This window comes from Aythya ferina, assembly GCF_964211825.1.
Source record: "Aythya ferina genome assembly, chromosome: 4".
Lineage (NCBI taxonomy): Eukaryota > Metazoa > Chordata > Aves > Anseriformes > Anatidae > Aythya > Aythya ferina.
The window spans coordinates 5,691,348-5,712,517 of NC_140300.1; the positions used below are offsets into that span (position 1 = coordinate 5,691,348).

Consider the following 21,170-nt stretch of genomic DNA (forward strand, 5'->3'; position numbering starts at 1 on the left):
TGTCAGAGCCTTGATCCTTAAAAGCATCTCTTTAAGCGACTTAACCTTAAAATGGGCAGTGCTTAAGTTACAAAAGATTCAGACCTTCAAGGCTGATTGGTTTCTTTATGATGACTGAAGAAACAGTTCTGCTGCAGGAATTCAAAAGATGTATCAGGTTTAGTAGTAGATTTATTATTTTGCTGTGATTTACAATAAGGTGATCACGTCTGAACCAAGAAGACATCAAAACAGGTTTAGCCAAGAGGTTTATGGCTTCAAAGTCAAATTCCACAACCAGTGCCAGTCGTTTGGGCAACTGAGGATTAGCTGACAAAAGATAAGCAGAGGCCAGGTGCTGCACTGATGGTTCAGAGACGGTGTTCCGAAGTGTCTTCTCTTACAGCAATTTCCTTTTCTCAAACTCCTGCAAATAGCACACAGACATTACAGGTGGAGGAAAAAAAAAAAAAAGAAAAAGGTTTTTATTAATACTGTATTTTAAATTACTTTCTATTTATTGTACCAAATTGAATTTTAGGAATTAAAAAACTGGAATTAGAAAGGAAATTAAAAAGCGTGTAATGTGTGCAAGTATTCTCCCACCTCTCATTAACTCACTGGCTATGAAAAACCAGTAGTTCTAGATTGCGGTCAGTGCACCGCACTCAGACTGCAATGCTGTCAAGGCATAGGAAAACAGGCCTGAAAAACACTAATTCTGCATGAAAACCGCAGCAGAACCCTTATAGTAAAGAATTCGAGCCAGGAAATAAATAAAGTTTTTCTTTTTAGTAAAGGAAAAAAACACAACAGAAAAAAGGGAAGACTCCCACAGCAGCCTGTGAAGGTGCTATTATGCAGTCATCACAGGAAAAACAACTACCTAGCACAGTTGAATTACGCATTTCCTCTAGGCATGAAACAGTGCCTTTTTTGGAGATGAATTAAGAAAAATAGCAATAATCCTGTTTCATACAGAAGTTTCTCAGCTGTATGCATTCAGCCATAATCCCAAATTAGTACTTAAAAGAGACATGCCTATAAGCCAGGCCTTTCCTCCTTCAAATACTGTACTTTCAAATAGTGTTTTAATATTTTAAATTAACTTGGGTTCTTTGCTTCCTCAGATAGCATCCAGAAAACACAATTCAACCAGTTGTTGCAAACACAGCTAAGTGTAATCATTTCTATATTTTGCTGTTTATTTTCCTATAAGGTTGTATTACACATGCTACTTGCGCTATCATCTAAGCAATAACTGCAGCTTGTTCAGTCACTAGACTTCGTATGTTTAACCTGGCTTAGAGCAACAGAATATTTGGGTAAGAGATGTACTACCATTCCCTCAAAAGTAGACTCCTGCTCTTGATGAGTGTATATACCAGTTTCCAAGTTTCCAAGCAACGAACCTTGTAGATGGTGCTACCTAGCTGAGCAGGGGACATGCTGACCACAACACCAGCACTCTGAAGAGCTGCTATCTTCTCTTTAGCTCCACCCTTTCCACCAGCAATGATTGCTCCAGCGTGACCCATCCGCCTGCCTGGAGGAGCGGTCAGACCAGCAATGAACGACACTACTGGCTTGGCATTTGGACCCTGTGGATAAAGAAAATACACAGAGTTACATGGGGGAGAGTGAGATGAAAAGCAATTCTACATGGCAGGTTAAAAAAAAAGAAAAGCATCAACTAGGCAGGCAAAGTTATCAAAGAGCTGGAAACCTCAGACAACATGGAACCACTAGTCTGAAGGTAACTCCTCCTGATTAACTGTGTCAACCAGAAGCAATCATGAACTTTAAGACATCTCTTTACAGAACTATGTATATCACCAAAAAAATGTTCCCTACAAATGTCATTGCAGGACTAAAAATCTGAAGTTGTCGCTGCTCTGCTGTTAGAATTGAAATTAGAAGCTTCAATCATGATAAGTCATTCTCTTTAATATGAGTACAATCACTGTTTCTTTTTTGTTCTTTTGTCAGTACAGGTTAGAAATTGAACCAAGCTTTCTTGACATAGCAGAAGATGGCTAACCCCCAAGGCATCTGGAAGCAAGCTCTTTAAGACTCACAGAATTATTTTCTTTCAAGAATGCTGCTGCATCTTCTTCAGCATTTCCTCCAATCTCCCCAATCAATATGATCCCCTCAGTATGAGGATCCTTCAGGAAGACATCAAGGCAGTCAATAAAATTAGTTCCATTGAAGGGATCACCTCCAATCCCTGAAAAAAACATGAAACCACATTAAGGTAACTCAATATAAAATTACATTCATACTAATAGTTTCAAAGTAAATTTCAGCATGAAGAGTTGTTCCCAAAGGCTCAAAAGAGGGACAGCTCTCAGAGTGCCAGGTTCCTGCTACAAATCTGTCTCCCCCACTATTTTTCAGAAAGCTTGATATCCTAAGTTAACATCTATGACCTTTCAAACCATAACCAAACAGCACACCTTATACAGAGGCTCTATAAAATGTACAGCAGGGGCAAGACTCCAACTCTAGAATTGTGCTCTAAGAAAAAGTGAGTTAGCCAACTTGCTTAACATACCCAAGTAAATGCTTAAGGAAGCCCTAACCCTTTTTAATACTAAACATTTTAGAACATGTTCTAGTGGGAGGTGTCCCTGCACATGGCATGGGGGTTGGAACTAGATGATTTATAAGGGTCCCTTCCAAACAAAACCTTTCTGTGATTATCCATGTGTTGGCAGTTCTCTGCTCAAAACTGTTTCCTAGGCTGTTATTAATCTGACAAGGAAATGATATCAGAGAAGGGGGATATTCTTCACAGCAGCTAGGGATCTAATTTCTCAGTATGACAAGAACTGATTCAGCTATTTCTATGCTTGCAAAAAAGAAATTAATTGGGAATTGTTCCTGTGAAGAAGCAGATTAGTCTAGATACAGCAAGCTGCTTCTGAGGAAACCTACCAACACAGAAAGACTGCCCCAATCCAACTTGCGTTGTCTGATGAACAGCTTCATAGGTCAGGGTTCCAGATCTTGACACAATACCTTTAGGGAAGAAATGGAGGTAAACTTAACACTAATATAGCTAAGTACGTGACTAGAGGTAGCTGTACTTGCATTCATGAAAATCACCTTAAATAAACTGAATGTGAGATGTTAAGTTTTCCAGCTATCCTTGCCAAAAGATGAAAACTCTAGATAAAATTGTATCTGTACAATTTCTTAGCTAGCACTTTTAAAACTTAATTGTAAACAGATGAACAGGCTTGCCCAGCAAGCCAGTTCTATTGGGCAAGACAGCATTCCTCACATTACAGCTTTACCAAGAGAGAAAACTGAAAACAGAACAGAACGTCTTTCTTGTCTTGTATACAAGTAGCTTATGCACTGAACTCAAATCAGCATTGCAGCTGAACAGTTAATGAAATAATTCAGTACAAGTTGTATCTCCAGCATTGCCAGGCACATGAAAGACCCTCCAGAATGGAAATACACTTTGTAATGTCAGTTACCACTATTAAGGTAGCCATTGCTACAACACTGCTCTGCAATACATATTTAACAAGTACATTCCAGTATTACAAGAGACCACAGCCTAGCCTGGCATAAGCAGATTTTCTACAGCAGAAGTTTTGTGCTGAATCCTGGATCAGGGGCAAAATCATTCCATTTTTTTTGTTCGTTTTTCAAAGTCAAGATTTTTGTTAACACTCCAAGAGGGGAGTTTTCCAGGAAAAACAGATATTGTCTTCCATCTATTTCAAGCCATTTAACAAGCAATGTAATTAGTGTATTGCATGAACAGAGGACAAAATGCACCATTAGACTAACAAGCTTAGTTTTATCTACAGTTTATACTGCTGAACAGTGCAGATGTCTACTAGCAAAGAATTTTTTTCTCACTACATTTGCAAAAGGCTTCCTGTTTACTATGTTTCAGATTTCATGAAAGAAGCTACAGACAGAGGTCCTAAGATTGCAGCTATTTTTATAGCTTGCATCCCAAGATTGTCAAATGGTTCTTGGATGCCCCACAGTAAGAGAAAGCTGGGGAGCATATCACTAAAGGTCATAGTGGTAAATGAAGCTGGGAGGGTGGCAAAGTTCACATCTTTACTTCCTGATTCTTAGATCACCATTGAAAATATTTCTATTAGGGCAACTGGATTTAAAATATTATTTTGCACTTCTGGTGCCTTGCATTCAGATTCTACTGTCTTCTGACTGTAAGATATTTCAAGTAGACACAGAAAACCTTAACAGAACTTTGATTCAGAAGGAAACTCGAGGTAATGTTAGAGAACACTGAACAGCTTTTCCCACAGCAAACACTTTCCACCAAAAAATTTTGATAATGCTGTGAAGGGTACCTTCTGCAGAGGAGGAGGGCCACAGAGATGATCAGAGGGCTAGAGCACCTCTCCTACAGAGACAGGCTGAGCCTGGAGAAGAAAAGGCTCCAGGGAGAACTTACAGTGGCCTTTCAGCACCCAAAGGCGGCTGCAGAAAAGCTAGGGATGGACTCTTTGTCAGGAGGAGCAGTGATAGAACAAGGCGGCATGGTTTTAAACTAGAAGAGGGGAGATTTAGGTTAGATGTAAGTTAGAAATTTTTTACTCGTCAGGTGGTGAGGCACTGGCATAGGCTGCCCAGAGAAGCTGTGGATACCCCATCCCTGGAGGTGCTCAAGGCCAGGCTGGATGGGGCTTTGGGCAGCCTGGTCTAGTGGGAAGGGTCCCTGCCCATGGCAGGGCGTTGGAACTGGGTGATCTTTAAGGTCCCTTCTAACCCAAACCATTCTGTGATTTTATGATTTTGTGTTCAAGTTAAACTAGTTACCCCATTGACAGATAACGGCAGTGTACGCTGTTTACAACTTTTCTGAAACTCTATTTATATTAATGCATATTTTGGAACATATTTTTTTTCAAATAATGTAATGCAGGAGCTATAATCTAGTTATTATTTCTATAGTTTAGGACAAGAACCACCAGAAATCAGGACATGACACTTGCATGCAACAGGGTGTGCAGCTACCATATGATTATGAACAAGTCACTGCCCCTCTCACTTCAGCTTCCCTGTCTGAGAAGCAGGTGTGTTTGCCAATTCCACTCACCATGTTATAATTGCCTAACTAACTTGACATGTTATGAACTTATCTGTAATCTTTTCCTGGTGATACTGAGCTCATGCTAGGTGTAGGATCCCAGTGACAGAATCATAAAGGTTGGAAAAGAAGTCCTCAGAAGCCAAGCTGTTGGAAGGATTAGTATTTGGGAGCCCTCTCAAACCCCACAGAAAATGGAGGTACAGTCAAATTAAGAGCATCATGGAAACACATTTCCTAACTAATCTTTTTCAACTGCTTTGCCTCTGCCATCAGCACTCAGCACCTACTACGGCCGGCTGACAGACTTTGTCGTTCAGGATTGATAATGGCTAAGATCACTCACAAACTAAAGGACAGAGAAGCTGTTATACAGAATGTTAAGTGTGATCTGGGTAGGATGTGACTAGCCTTGTGAATATGAATAGTAGAGTACCAAACTTTACTTTTAGATAATGCATACATATTCAAAAACTCACCAATTCTTCCTTTCTTGTGAATGTGACCAGGCATGATACCAATTTTACATTCTCCAGGCTAAAGAGAGAGTGGGAGAAGTGAGATGGAACATTTAACCCATCACCAAAAATGGTCCAGCTTTGGAGCAAATCCAGAATTCACTTACATTGATGACACCAGGACAATTCGGGCCCACGAGTCTTGTCTTACCCTGCCGAACCAGTCTGTGTTTAACCCGAACCATGTCCTGCTGGGGAATACCTTCAGTAATGCAAACAACTAAGGGCATTTCTGCATCGATTGCTTCATTGATCGCAGCAGCGGCAAACGGAGGAGGTACATATATAACAGTGGCAGAAGCACCAGTTTGTTCTTTGGCCTAGAAAGATGATTTAAAAAAAAACATTAAGCATCCAGTGGGCCCAAGGGGAGCATCTGACAATTAATTATTTAAAATATGTCTACTCACAAACATAAATGAAGTAAATAGATAAATACTGATTTACTATAATCAACACAAGTGTTAAATTCACTGAAGACAGGCACAGAGTGTGACCTGAGACCTAAGTACTGGCTGAAAAGGATATCCCCTACAAATATCACCACAAACACCCTTTGATAACAGTTGTTACAATTCCATCATATGCACCAGAATCAGAAACTAGTTATGGGCATAAAACATATGCATACTATGAAGTCATTTATATATATTTATATATACTATAAAGTCATTTGTGTTACTGAGCATTTGGACTCTGAATTTCCCAATGGAAAGCAAGCTCATGCTTGACCACAGTGAAAGCCACTTTTATAAGGCATCTATTTCATTCCACAGTGACATCCACAGTTCAAATATTTGTCTCTTCAGTATGAGGAATGGAATAAGGAGGCCTTCAGCAGCATTAGCTCTTGGATTAAGCCACCTGGTCCTCCAGTCATCGCTGCAAATTACCTCCTTCACAGAATTAAACACAGGCAGACCCAGATGAGTTTTTCCACCTTTCCCTGGAGAAATTCCTCCAACTAGATTGGTGCCATACTCCAACGCCTGCTGGCTGTGAAAGGTGCCCTGTGAGAGAGAAAGAATAAGTAAAGTTAAAATGCATACAAAGACAAATTTAATGTAGCAAAAAGAAGTTTTGATGACATTTGTAATTCTGAAAGCAATTCATTGCACTTAATTTATTGCACATGCCATGCTTTTTGCTTTTAAATTGGAGCACTATGGTTGCACACTAAAGAATGGTTTGTTCTGTGTTGCTAATACACCAGCAGACATAGCAACCACATTTTATCTTCCACATCAATTATGGCAGATGACAAATACAATAATCAAATAGAAGAAATTAGCATTCTTGTTCTTGACTAGCTGACAAATTTAGCAAAAGCAGTCTTCTTCCCTTGCAAATGTGTAAGAATCAATGTGGAAAAAAAATACTAAATATCCTGAAATTAAAACTTTTTTTTCATAGCCATTGATATTCAAAAGCTTTTGTGAAAGAGGCACTTTGAAAATTGTAAGGTTTTTGTAGGTTTTTGCTAGTCTCTTTCTGCTTTCTCTACAAAGAAACCCTTTCAGTTCTGTGCAGCTTAAGGCTTAAGACCAAAGCCAACCACAAAAATCAAGTCATCATGATGACAACTCAAAAAAAAAAGTTTTAAGCTTGTATTGTAGTGGAAAAAAATCTAGTTTAACGAATTTAAGGGAAATGGTATTTGGACAGAAGAATGGGAAACCAAAGAGCTGAAAGGATCTTCTTGATCACAAAGTCCCGTTTCCTAACAACACAGACAAGGCCAGCACATCATCTCTTTTATATGGTACTATGTTTTATGGCCAATTAACATTCTGCACTGAAAGAAGAAGAAACAGTTCATATACATACCTGTTTGCCTGTAAAACCCTGGCAGATGACCTTTGTATTTTTGTTAATGTACAGATTTTTCCTCGACGCTGAGTAGGAGCAGTGTCGTACTCCATTCTGGTGCACTAGAGGAAGAAAGCAAGGAGAGAACAAATCGTTAATGAACTGCTTTGTTATGCTCTAAGTTAAAAAACGTCCTAACAAGTCAGTACGTGTATATTTATGCTTACAGGAAAAGATGTTGATCCTGTAGGTCCTGTTTTTAAAAGCAGACCTGAAAGCTGCAAGCATTTACTAACTTTCATTCTAAGATAGGAAACAGCTGTAGTTCACTCTCTAAGGCTGCTCAGTTTGCTGGGAATCAGATGTTGGGTACTGAACATCAGAGCTCCGGTCAAGACAAATCACAAACACCTTTCACTGCTTTCATTTGTGATTGAACAGGTCTCTGTCCCCTAACAACTGCTACAAAGAGGCAAAGCAGAACTAAGATCCTGATATCCCAGAGGCTCTACACTTTCTGCAAACTTAGCACAGCCCCTACAGACATCAAGAGATCTCAACACGGCCACAGGACCCCCAGGCCTAACTCCAAGCATGGCACACAGCAAGAGATCTTTCCCCAGCAGATGCCCAGCCACGGGAACTTGTACATCACAGCTTGTGGGCTCTTGAAGAAATACAGCTCTCTGGATACTCCACTGGAACAGTTTTCAATTTAGTTCTCACAACTCTGGTCTTGTAAACACCACTCACACACAAAAGTAACACAACTGTAGAGAAATGGCACAGTGAATGCTGGTTTCAAGAAGAAAAGGAGAATGACTGCTGCTCTGCTGGAGGGAAAAACAGGGCATTAACAAATGATTAAAGAAGAAAAGTGTAGAATGTCCCAATGCAAGAAAACTCAAGAGATTAAGGAGGAAAAAGAGGCACAGAAAGGATGCTCTCACTGCCATGAGCTTTTGCAATGGCCAGGGTTTTGAGGAGATCTGAACTGATTCACTCCCTACAAGAGTTTTAGATAAAAACCACATTTTGTGCCTAGAGTGAATGTGGAAGAGTGCAATCCTCATACAAACACTGACACTATTATGGTACTATGCACCTATTAGCTATTTGAAAACTTTTCCACTTCAGATTTGCAGAAATAAAAAGTGAAGTCAAAATGAAAATACAGAGGTTTTGAATCAGGCTCCTTGGATTGTTGCACACACTTGCTCAGGCATGCCTGATCCGGAGGGAGTTGGTTTTTTTATTGTTTGTTTCTTACAAAGGAAGCAAAAACTACTAAGATGGAAAAGAAAAAAGAAAAACAATATTCTTCAATATAAACTGTTGATGCACAGAATTTGAGATGACTGTTAGCAGGACACACTCAGTGATTGTAGTATTAAAAAAAAACAAACAGTCATTTCTTTCTCCATACCATGAAAGCAATTCTATGGCCCCAGCTCTGCTGCCCATTCCGTACCTATTTTCAGCTATTTATAACCTTTCACACAGATGTTTTCAGAACCTTAAGTGTGCCAATTCTCAGTCTTCAGGAGACTATACAGACATGTTTCAAGGATAAGAATCTTCAGTGCCTTTTATAAGCTATCAAGTACCAAAAAAAAAAAAAAGATATATTTATTCCCATGCACTGATAACTGAAAAACAGCTTAAATGCCAAGCTTTTTCTGGATTTACTCTTAAAAACTTTATGTACTTTGTACATGAGTGAAGAGCCTTGATTCAGAAAAAAAAAAAAAATACAGCTTTTTTCAGAAGAACCTGGCTAGAGCAGAGCAGCTGGCTGTCTCCAGAGAGGCAGCTTAGCCTGGCACGTGTCTGGGAAGCAATATATATTGGAAGAAATGAAAAAAATCACCTTGTACTTTCTGGGCTGGCTTTGGATGAGATTTTATTTATTTATTTATTTTTAACTGGCACGATGCAGCTCTGTATTTCTCTTCATAGCCTTGCCTGAAGCAGAAAGGTTTGGCCCTGGCTATCAGCACAGTCGGACCTGCAGAGGAATCGGTGGAGATGAGGTTTTGCTATACATATGGGGCACTAGCAGCAAGCCCCGGGTGCAAACAGCTGGCAATTTAAACAGCTAATGGCAATTCAAATAGCTGAGACAGATATAAGATGAGAAGGAAACAGGTGGAATATTGAAATGGCACGCCTAAGTTCACAGCAGGTAAGTCAGAAATAGAATCAAAGTCTCAGTTTCCAGCTAGGACCTTCATTCACCAGCTCGAACCGTTCTGTGACTCCCAACTCCTGCAGGCAATTGCTTTTACTAGACAAAAGCCAGAAGCCTTAGTGTAAATGTATGTGCCTTCCAGAGGGCAGGACAAGAAACAATTTGCTCTTCTGCTTACAAAGCTTCAGCAATGAGCCAGGAAAAGCCAAACTCCTTGCCGATGCTATTTTAATGCACGGCTCTCACTTACAGGCCAAGTTACAAAGGTGCTGGCTCCACACGAAGCCATAAAGCACAAGGACAAGTCTTAGCACTTGCAGATCTTATCAAAAGCATGGTGGAAACGCTGCATTTTGTCAAATCAGAGGTCCAACATTAACAAAACCGTGTTCAGCCAAGGCCTGTAATGCGCTCACTGCAGCTCAAGTAGCAGGGAAACACGGTTACATTCACTTCTTGAAAGAAACCTCACAGCAGTAATTCATGCCTGACAACTCCAAAGCCTTTCTAGAAAAACACGCTCCTACTTACCATCGAGTGCAAACACCAATTTACATGTTTAAAGGAAAATTAACCCATTTGCAAAATATTTTAAGTTACACATCAAACGTAAATACTGTTGTTTGTTGGTTTTTTTGCAGGTTTCAGGCACTCTTGCAGCAGGATGTCCAAATCCTGACCTTACTTAAACAGCACAACCCAAGCCACCTTTGCACAGCTTATCCCAGATGAAAGCCAGCTGACAGTGGAGGTACTAAATCTCTTCCTCAACTTTACAGAGTTGAAGATTTGTTATTTTCAGGACCTCCCACAAGACTCCCTAGAGCTACAGGCAGGAATCCAAGTCAAAGTGCTTCCTTCTTGCCCACGCTTATCGTGGAGGAAGCACCTGAAGGTGCTCACAAAATGAGCACAATATAAAAGCAAGGTAAGGCAGCAGAGATTCCTTTCCGCAAGGCCCTGAGCAGACACCTCCACTGTCAGAAGATGGACAGGTAATAAATGAAATTGTCCCTCCACTGCTCCTTGAAATACCCCAAGGGCCTGGAGATGAAGGAAGATAATCCTTTTCCTATTACCTATGGAAGGTAAGAAAGCCTTAGAAAATGCACAGGCTCCAAAACAAACAGGGAAAATGAACTTTAGTGCAGGGAAAGTCAGGGAGGAGTCAAGTACAAAGACTGCAAGGCAAAATGCTCAAAGTTGTTTTTCTTTTTTTTTTTTCCCCCCCACACACACACCCTTCACTTTCCACCAGTTCCAAACCCTCGGTTTGTTTCTAAGAAATCCTCCCAATATTTTACACGCTGTTTAATTTTCCTCGTTATGACCATCTCCTTTCTCATCCCTTTGCCTACAGACTGGAGGCCAAAGTACCACAGCAAATATTAGACTTTGTTGACTCGAAGTTTGATATTACAAGAAGATTTGACACAGTTCCTCATCCCAGTCCTTCCTTCAATTGTGATGATCACAATCAGGCCATACATGCACATTCACACACGTGGTTGTATCCTGGACAATCCTTCCCCAAACCTGTCTAAATTCATCGTGAAAGGTATCGGTTGCACTACTAGAAGATGATCCCCAGTGACAAAGAAGTTTTCATGCTGTTGAGGGATTGCCAAAATATCTTACTCCTGGTCTTAAGAGGATTATGAGCTCAGGGAAGGATTTCCAGCTATTGGTACCCAGCCTCTCTTCTCTCACCCTTTCCTTGCCAAATTCCTATTAATTAAGGAAAAAACAATCCGCAAACATGGCATAGGAGTTGAGGAATTAAGTAAATTAACCAGTCTATAAAGGAGAGATGCAATGACTATGTAACAACAACTATGTTACACAAAAGTAAGCTGACGGACAAGTGACAATTAGAAAAATTTCAGTCTTTTCAACACCTCTCTCTCCCCTAAGCAAAAATCCCCGCTTACTGCCACGGACATCACAGGAAACATGACGGCATCTGAAAGAAAAGCTTTCTTCTCCTAATTTATGAAGTTGAAACTGCAGGGCCATGTGGAAATAGGCACACTGTGTTCTGCACAGATCAAGTTCTTCTAAGACAACAAACTTTTTCCCAGGTACACTCCACTAAGCCTGCAGTTAAGGGTCTGCGAGCTTGCACAAAAGCAACAAAGAAATTCTTCAGTGTGCATCGTGATTTCTGCAGCACTTCTTTGCCAGGATTATTCACAAAATTTACTTTGGTTATTTAATCTAAGAGCTCTCCAAAGCCTTCCAGCTCGCCCAGAACTTTCAAAAATCCTGACTCTCCAGCGATAATTAAGATAAGCTTAAGTCTTGGTCCATAAGCGAGCAGCACTTTGAGCTGACCTTTGAGCAAGCCCTCACCACTCATTAACATATTGCATAGCATGTTTTCACAAATTCCTGTACTGAAACTTACCGATACACACCCTGCAGGCTTGCTTCAGCAGTGTACCAATAAGAACAGATGCTCTTTTGCAACAGAAAACACTAGAAAGTCACTGCTTTAAATTGCCACTAAGAGGAGATGTTAATTATTTGTTACTGGGACTGTTGCATGAACAAAGTCCAAACTTAATAAATTAAAAGACTGCCCAAACCTTAAGAGTTTCAAACCAAAAACTGTTTCAAATGAAGAAATATTCCTTCTTACAGGACTTTCTTAAAAGAGTTTATGAACTGTTGCTGCAAGCAGAACATTTCCTGAAACACTGAGTCCACCTATTCCCCTTAACCCACAAAAGCATCTTAAGCACTCTTCCCTAATCTCTTACTGCACACAAGATTACTTTTGCTAGGAGCATAAATTAACCTGAAGGTGCTACATTGTCATCTCCACCAGCACCAACCTGCATTAGACTCAGGGGAGCCAGCTCAAAGAGCTGCCTGGCAGAGTCAGCCCCACAGGAAGGGGTTCAGGAAGGGGTACAGCTTCCTTCCTACTCGTGCTCGTAGGGGACAAGAGGTGGGAAGAGATGCCTGGGGGACAGTGGGTGCGCCACAGGAACAACTTGGACCAGCTGAAAATGTCGTGGGATCATGTCCTGAGCCCCTGACCTGCATGTTACCATAGGAAGCACAAGCTTTGCTTGCACGGAGATCCAGTGAAATTTATGAAGTTTAACTTTGCCCACTTGCTGTCAGCTGTCAGATCCCTGATGAACACACCATTTCCTCAGCCGAAATTCCAAGAAAAACTTCTTGTGCCTAGGCTACCCTTACCAATTCCTTTAGAGAACACAGCGTTAACTGCACAAAATAAGCACCAAGAAAAACACTTAATTTAATTTACTGTGATATTATTATATGGCACCAACCCCTCTGAACGCTTTTGAGCTGACATTTTAGCTGCAGGTTGCTTGGGTTCTCTGTGCTTAAAGGCTAACGCTGTTACTCCTGACAACACAGACAACTTCATCGGGTCGTGCTGAAGTCTCAGGACAACTCAGGGCCCTCGAGAGGCCTCTAACCCAAAGAACCACTCAAAGTGACCTGACCCAACCCCACCACCACCTTCTTCGAGGAGCTCTGCACATTACCAGGGATGAAACCTCCCTGGCTCCCCACCCAGCGTCCAACACCCCCCCAGAGGGCACACCCTTCATCCCCAAGGATCCCCCTCACCCCTCAACGATCCCCCAAACCCCCCCCTCACCCCCAAACCCCATTCCCGTGCCCACCCCCCCGCATCCCCGCGGCCTAGCCCGGGGGGGGGGAGCAGGCCTCGGTGGCTGAGAGCGGCTCCCAGGAACCGGGAGGGCCCCGGAGCACCTCAGGGGAGGGTTGTGGGGTCCCGGGGGAGCGGTACTCACGGCGGAGGAAGCGGCCGAGGAGCCGGGCGGTGTGGCAGTGAGCCATCGTCCCCTCACAAGGACACCCGGCCCGCAGGCCCCGCTCGCCGCCTCAGCACTGCCCGCCCCGGCGGCGCGCGGGGGGTTGTGGGGGTTGTAGTCTGTCAGGCTCCTCATAGTCATTCTACGCTACTTTTTAGCTCCTAAATTATGATACATTCAGCCCAAAAAATGAGTTCTGATGGGTGTCTGCAGGTGGGCATTAGAAGATGTCCCGGTACACTGCTAGGTCAGCAGCTGGGGAGAAAGGCACGCTGCCTACACAGGGGTTACTCTTTTGTCGTGGCTGTAGCCACCAGTGCAAAAATAAGTAATATTTTTTCAGGGAAATGCTTCAGTAAACAACATAAGACACGTACATCTTCGTTGGTGAATTAATAAAATGTTCCTCTCTACATAACAGACCTTGTATGTTACTAATTTTCAGGGCTAAATGTGAGGGAATGCAGCAGAGCTCACGTCCCGACCGCACCAAGGAAATTTTCAGTAAATTGGTAATTCAGTAAATACAATCACAGAAGGATTTGGGTTGGAAGGAACCCTAAAGCACAGCCAGTCCAACCCCTCACCACAGGCAGGGACACCTCCCAGCAGACCAGGTTGCTCAAAGCCCCATCCAGCCTGGCCTTGAGCACTTCCAGGGATGGGGCAGCCTGTTCAGTGCCTCACCACTTAAAATTGTGTCTTCAGGAGGGAGAGAGAAGTTGTTCTAGAATTGCACACAACAGAAATGAGTGAGACTGGAGAGCAGAAAACCAAATGGAACAAGCAGAACCCCATCTAGTTCTAAGCCATCCCCCTGGGCTTGCTGAGGCACGTCACAGGCAGGCCTGTCCCAAGAGTCAGAGAAGAATCCCTGGCCTGTCAACAGGGGGATATGGAGTTTTAACCCCAAATAAGTTATACAGTGGGTTATTCTTTCTCTCTGTTATGCTGAGATACATAGCATCACAAGTCTATTGGACACCAATTTAAAATAACTCAGGCATGAAGTCAAAAATCTGGCCACTGCAACTTTTGCAGAGTTTTAGTGGGACTGTAGAAAGTGAAGGGTATTGTGGGTTTGTTTTGTTTTGTTTTCCAAACCTGAGTAGCATAAACATCTCTTCAGTCAAAACCTGAATGCATGTAGCATCTTTTAAGTATTAATATTCATGTATAATCAAAAAGTCATTACCACTCCAACAGTAAAGTTTCAGGGTACTCAATCCAGCTGTACAATATATAATTGGCCAGAAGCTCTTGGAAGTGGGTTTGTTCCCATCAGAGCACACTCTGTCCCACTAATATTAATTTAGTTAATTTAATCAACTACATAGAAAGAAACCATTCAGCCAAGGGAGAAACAATACAGCAATTAGCAACACTCGGGTGGCAATGACTGGGGCTCCCTTACACAGTTCAGGACAGAGTGAGTTTTAGCTCAGAGGGGGATAGCCAAAGGATTAAAAACAGCTGTGGGATTTAATCTACAAACAATGCTTCTCAGGCACTGCAGAAAGATCAAATGTCAGGCAGGCAGTGGGGTCTCTCCCTAATGTATTATGAAATGAGCAACTTCATTATAAGAGCAACACGGATCTTGGAGCTGAACCTTGTGAAAATCACACACCCAGGGACTGAATCCTAGAAAACATTTTTCTTGCTGTCTTACTCGGAGTTGGGAGTTAACTTTGTTTGAAAGCACTTCTTCATGATCCTAAACACAGGGTGTTCTGCCACATATCCATCTGCAGAGGACCAGACCTTCAGATCGCAAAAAAAAAAAAAAAAAAAAAGGATCATAAGGATCATGTTAATGTTTACCCACATGGGATCTCCAGCAGTAGCCTAAGATAAAAACACAGTGTCTGCTAACCTTTTCCCATTCCTAGATCTTCAGATGAAAATGAGTTTCACTGTGTGAACAAATTCAACCGGTTTTGGTACTCCCTTAAAACTTATTGTTAAAATTGTTTTCATTCCTTCCTTTACATCGTGGCTGGGCAGTTGAGGGCCCTGGCTGTGGTGCTAGTGGTCTGCATGCTTCCTTGGGACCATCACGGAAACTACTCAACTTCTCCCAGCCTTGATTTCTTCTCTCTAAGAAAAGACAATGCTAATGCTTTGTTTGCTTGCATCAGCAGCTAAAAATGTCCAATGCAAATAAAACATCAACCCCTTAAATATCTGGATTTACCAACACTAAGAGCAGCAAAACCACATATGTTTTGTGTTTTGTTTTGTTTTCTTTTCTTTTCAGGGTGCCCTGTTTACACCCCAGGCCCTAGACCTGATGTTATTCCACACAATGAACACAGACTGTGCTCCAGGCTCTGGCACCTAGATCTAATTGTCACCTGCACCAAACCCCCGTGTCTTTTTTCTCCATGAAGCCTCGATACAGCAACTGCCTGCCAGGCTTAGCCTTCTCCATCCGCAGAGGTAACTCACCCCTTAATACACAAAGCAGTCCCTTTCCCATATGCACATTTCCATGCGTGGATCCATGTATCTCCTTTTCTGGGTTTCAGGAGATGTCTAAACTGCTTGTGGGCTGGCATCTAGTGCAGCTTGAGCTGCCCTGCAGCACCCCATCCAGCTTCTTCCTGCCTCTCCAGAAACACCTGGGTTTCCTTTCAGTCCTGTATCCAATTAGCCAGTCCTCTACAGATGTCACAGAAACCATAATGCATCCTACATGGCATCAGACACCTATATTTAGTCACCTAATGTGAGCCTTTGCTGCCAGAATGGTATGCAGCTAAGGAGGAAATTCAGGTCCTGTGTGGCAGGTGAGTATGTGTGTGCTGTCCCAGGTCTCGTTGTGCCAGAGGAGACCTTGTTTGGTGCCGTCAGCATGGACAAACTGCAGTTCATGAGATGTCTATAAGCATCTGCTTCAAGGAGAGGGATGAAATGTGCCCTTGTAAAGCTGGAAGGTCTCTGCTGGTTGTGACAAGAGCTCAGAAACCCACCCACATGGAGGCAGCGTGTGGTGGACAGGTCAGCAGAAGGTGTGTGAGGCTGAACCTGACTCCCACCCACCCGAAAGCATTTTGATCCCAGCAAAATACGCTGCTAAGTCTGCATACATGTATTTTGCCAGCACTTACCTCTGAGATAAGGGTCCGTTTGGGGCTCTGGTCAAGGTTGCACCAATGTTTTGGTGCCAGCATGAAACCTGCTCCATCGCTGTCCACCAAGCTGCTCTAGGACTGCAGCCCCCAAGCTTTGTGGTGACCTTAACCCCGGGCACAAATCCTTTGAGATGTGGTCACACACTCGATCCATATGTTGAACTCAGATATATCAAAAAAGTTGAACGCAGCCTAGCAGCCATACAAACAATGCAGTCAGTAAAGCCAGAAAATGGCCTTTATGGGCAAATACTTCGTGGCATAAAATATACCATTGGCTTTCTACTCAGAATCAGCTTTGTCTGCTAGTGCTGGCCAGGGTTAAAAGGTTCCCCTTCCTCTCTGCTCTTCCCATCACGCAGCTCCTTCCTATGCAGACCTGCCACCCGCCCTGTGATCAGCATTTCTTTGACAAAAGCAGGTTCTAGCAGGAAAGGTTTAGCAAGAAGGCCACCCTTTGAGCCTTTATTTTGGGAATTGCTAAAGCAGGGACAAGCTGGCTTAGCAATGTCCATCTGGTTTAACCTTTACTCACATCAGTGGTGACACCAGACCAACACGCCTTGCACCAGCTGATGTTTGGTCACTGGCTCCCATTCCTAACTCTCCAAAATAGCCCCACTGCTTGAAATCCTCATGCATCTTGTAGATTTAGCAGCAGCATCACCTCCTATCGCTGGAAGTTAAGAATGTGCAAAGAAATGGGTCATTCCTCTCATCTTCCTTGGATTGAGGGACCAAAGCGTGAAGACCAGCCCTGGCCTTACCTGTACCCAGCCTCCAGCAGCTAGGGATGCTGACCTAAAACAGGCTCACCTGTGGATTATTTTTTCTAAAATTTACAGGTTGTAAGAAAAAAATAAATAAATAAAGTCAGCATCTCTGCCCTGGAAGTCACCAGGTCTACCATTCTCCTTCTCTGTGAAAAGCACAGAAAATCAGAGGTGAGGATTCCTCTGCAAGGATTAGCCACGCTTGTGCTTTAAGCCACTGAGTCTTTATCCCTGCAGCCTGTCATGCTGCAGTAACAGAGCTATGGCTGAGAGCATCTGCTAAGGAATTAGGTAGAAATGGACTTACTGGGACTTCTGATGTGGCTCCAGATAGCAGAGAGAAAACCATCAAGGGTTTATGGCAAGGAGGGAGAGGCAGGGGTTGCTGGTGTTGTCTCACTTACTCCATTTCTCTGCAATTCACATACTGTTTTGAAAATTTTATGTTTAGTTCTCTGCTCCTGAAACATCACCCAAACTTCGGTCGTATTGCTACTGGTATGATTATTATTTTCAGCGGTGCCAAATGAAAATTCACCTGCAAACCAGCACTACCCCCCCTCTTTCCTAAGCATGGCTTGGTGTTTCCGAAGAGCCTGCTGTTCCTGTGCTGCTTCACAAACAGGGCTCAGGTTTCACCTTGGCACCAATCGGGGTCACAGCATTGACATCAGAAGGGGGCAGTCCCCAAGGACAGGACGCCCAACCAGTCCCCACAGCCTGCCAGCCCTGGACTGGCCATTTCAAGTTTGCACTTCTTCAGGAAGGCAGATGCTGCTGAAGACCTTTGGTCATCAGCTGGTTTTCCTATAAATATTTTTTCCCCTTTGCTCTGTGATTTGAAGTCTTACTCTGTCCTGTATCAGGGTTTTATCGGAGTTTACTCATTTTATTCAGGAAATTTTGCCAGAGATGCTTCAGCACCTCCAGCTCTTAAGAAAACCTTGACATTTGATGGGCTTTTGTGGCAGCTCACTGGGCTGCAGTCAGAGCAGCCATACACATCCCTCTCCCTTCCTGCTGCCGGAGATGGGCCAGCCAAGCACAACGATTTATTAAAATCACAGGTATTGAGCCCAGAGCTGCCCCGCAGTGCTGGGAAATGTTCACTTGCACCACCCAGGGAGCCAGCTCTTCCAGACCTCCTGGTCATAAGGAATGGAGCAGATCTGAAAGATTGGATGTTCACAAAAGAAAAACAGAACTTTGGGGCAAATTCTGTTCTCCACAATCTTGCATGGAGTTCTCCTGGTGCTGGAGCAAGATACAGCATGTGGAGCTTTGGCCATCTAGGAAGAAGAAGGAGCAAAATGGGATGCAGGTTCCTTGAACCAGAAAAAGGAAGAGCTCTTTCCCCTCTGCTTTCAATAAAAAAGAATGAGGTTTTTCTGCTCCTTCTCACCTTAAACTTGCTCTGGATTTGATCAAAATGAAAACACAACAAATAGGAAAACCATACTACTAGATGGTTTGGGATTTATTTTGAATGGTTTGGCATTTATTTTGACTTGCTCCCATCTACACACAGGCATTTTCATGGCAATCCCCAACCAGCAATAGCATAACATGGGCTGCAGAACTAAGGATCTCTGAGTTTGAAATCTCCATGGGTCAAGATCTTTCTTAACACAAGTATGCTCGTACACTCACACAATCATTGATTTGTACAAATCCATGGGGAAATCGCTAGGACAACCTCTGGAGGATGACTTTGGCTGGGCTGCGTAGTCCTCAAGCAGGATCTGGGAGCTTTGAGTAGCCCCAGCTGATAGACCTTTCTTTCAATCAGTCTCATGGGGTTTCAAGGATCTATAACTTTCCCCCAGGGGACACATTTTCAGCATAAAAGCACAAAGCAAAGCTCAGCTGAAATTCTTATTTTATTCTGAATATACATTGAAGCCTTAAGAAGTGCTGGGCTGCCAAACTATACCTTCTTACTATCCTTTTCTGGATGTGATCAGATCATTTGCAATAGCGAGACAAGTCACCTGCATAGTCTGGAAATCTCAGTGTTGGCTAAAGCAATGGCATAAATGCATCTGTTGAGCTTTTTCATATTAAAATTGTTTTTCTTGTCAGGCTTTGTAAGGTTGATGGAGAGTCGAAGTTCTGTCCACACTTTTTTTCCTGGAGGCTTAACAACCCCAGAATAAAATATAAATTCAGGTTTATCCCATAGAAGAATTTGTCTTTCACCTAAATAAAAAAGTATTTTGTGCAAGTTGGAGGGTTTTTGTGCTGCAGTCATCTTTCTACTTCCAAAATACTACTAAAAAAAATGACAACTTTAAAAGTGCTTTGTAAAGTGAAGATTTTTCCCTGAGGTTTTTCTTTTGCTCTGATCTTGCTACCTCAGCAATGTGCAGAGTTCTGCAGGACCAAGTTAATGTTCCACCAAAACGCTTTGCTTAAGGATCAGTTCTTGAAAATGAATTTATAGGAAACATATCTAAACTAAATGCAGAGTCTGATCTGCATTTCACATCCTTACGGTTAAATGCAGAGCACCAGCACTGAAGTTACTCCCATGGCAGTACTTCAGACCTTGTAGCCTCTTGAGAGTCCTCTGGCTCCAAATCCTTAAAAGCTGCAGTCAGATCTCCACCTGTTACATCAAACACACTGAAAACCAGCTTTCTTTAAATGTGCTTATTCTCACATACTCAACATTGTTTAATATATATTTTCCTATTCGTTCCTAATTTTGCCTTGGCGGTGGTGAAGACCCACAGAATGACACTCACATCTCTCCTTTACAGCAGTTTCTTCCAGTTTCATCTTCTGGGAAACCTTTCAAAACCAGCTGCAGCAGCAAAAAGCAGTGGATGGCTGAAGAGCCCTACTCCTCCATGCAAAGTGCAGTCTCTGCTTCACTAAAATTATTTTCATTTTTCCTGTGGTTCCATCATAGAGGAAAATTGCAGGTAGGTCATGAAGGCATGATGGTCATATATAAGTATTGTCATATTTACAGAGAGTATTTTTCTCTGTGCTGAAATAGCCACGAGTACCACTAGATGTCACAGCTGCTTCGCTGTTTGACCTTCTCCCAGGGCTGCTCTGAGCAGCCTTCCAGGAGAAGGGCTGCTACACGCTGAAGAGCAAAAGCGAGGACTGTGCTGAGCTGAACCAGGCTCCAGCTGAAAGATGCTTTAGAGCTGACTTTTCTTTAGCAAATATTTGAAATCCTTCTGAAGTCCTCTGACTGGACGGGGTAGGCACAAGAAGGCCTGCAGGTTGTTCGGGCTGGAGGAAACCATCAGAGCTGCAGAAGAACCCTGGCCATTGGAAGCAGCAGCAGAAAATTGGGGTGGAGAAGGGGCTGCCTTCCTCCTCTGTGCTGGTAATTTCACTGTTGGAAGAAGTAATTTTTTCTACACCTTCTCTAGAGTTAACAAATGGCATTTGCCCTGGTGCCGTGGTTATCAATGCCTGCTGGATGGATCTCAGGGATGCCTGCTTCCTCCTCCTGAAATAGTTAAGAAATAACAAAAATATAAACCAAATATAATCAGGTCAAAATTGGGGCATTTTCTCTCAAAGGGAGCTAATTTAAGTGCCAAACAGCTACAGAGATTGGCTGCATCTCCGCTCTATTTGTGGCAGAGAGGCAAATAATTGCAGTGTGAAGGAGTGAGCGCTGTTTCTTCAGGCCACATGAAGGTCAGGGAAAGAATATTCTTCCTCCCTTCTCAGGCCAGTCTTATTTCTGTCTCCTCTCGTGTCACCGGTAGGAACCTCTTCATTTAGCTCTGAGGTTACCAGAAAGGATACACCTTTTCTGGAAGGAGGTTCGAACTAATTATCTCCCACAAGCCTTCCAAAGATTTGTCTTCCTCTTCTAAAGACA

General features: G+C 42.7%; 1 protein-coding gene across 2 annotated transcripts; it reads right to left on the reverse strand.

Moving 5' to 3' along the window:
* Nucleotides 1-153: 153 nt before the first annotated feature.
* On the reverse strand, nt 154-13,545 carry SUCLG1 (succinate-CoA ligase GDP/ADP-forming subunit alpha). Of its 2 annotated transcripts, none has more exons than XM_084518818.1 (9): nt 13,387-13,545; nt 7,414-7,517; nt 6,480-6,596; nt 5,694-5,906; nt 5,548-5,605; nt 2,920-3,003; nt 2,058-2,209; nt 1,392-1,580; nt 154-406 (listed from the first exon to the last, which is right to left on the reverse strand). In XM_084518818.1, exons 1-9 carry the CDS (start codon nt 13,430-13,432, stop codon nt 380-382), a joined length of 990 nt encoding a protein of 329 aa, XP_084374944.1. In that variant the 5' UTR covers nt 13,433-13,545; the 3' UTR covers nt 154-379. The 2 variants fall into 2 exon arrangements, with proteins under 2 accessions (XP_084374944.1, XP_084374943.1); XM_084518817.1 differs by lacking the exon at nt 13,387-13,545 and adding an exon at nt 11,518-11,871.
* Nucleotides 13,546-21,170: the final 7,625 nt, after the last annotated feature.

Excerpts from the sequence above, each read along its gene's own strand:
- SUCLG1 (XM_084518817.1), bottom strand. The coding sequence starts at position 11,602 with ATGGCCCTGCAGTTTCAACTTCATAAATTAGGAGAAGAAAGCTTTTCT. Across the intron at positions 7,518-11,517 it reads TTCCTGTGATGTCCGTGGCA|TGCACCAGAATGGAGTACGA; the intron begins GTAAGCGGGGAT and ends TTCTTCCTCTAG. Across the intron at positions 5,606-5,693 it reads ATTGTCCTGGTGTCATCAAT|CCTGGAGAATGTAAAATTGG; the intron begins GTAAGTGAATTC and ends CTCTCTCTTTAG.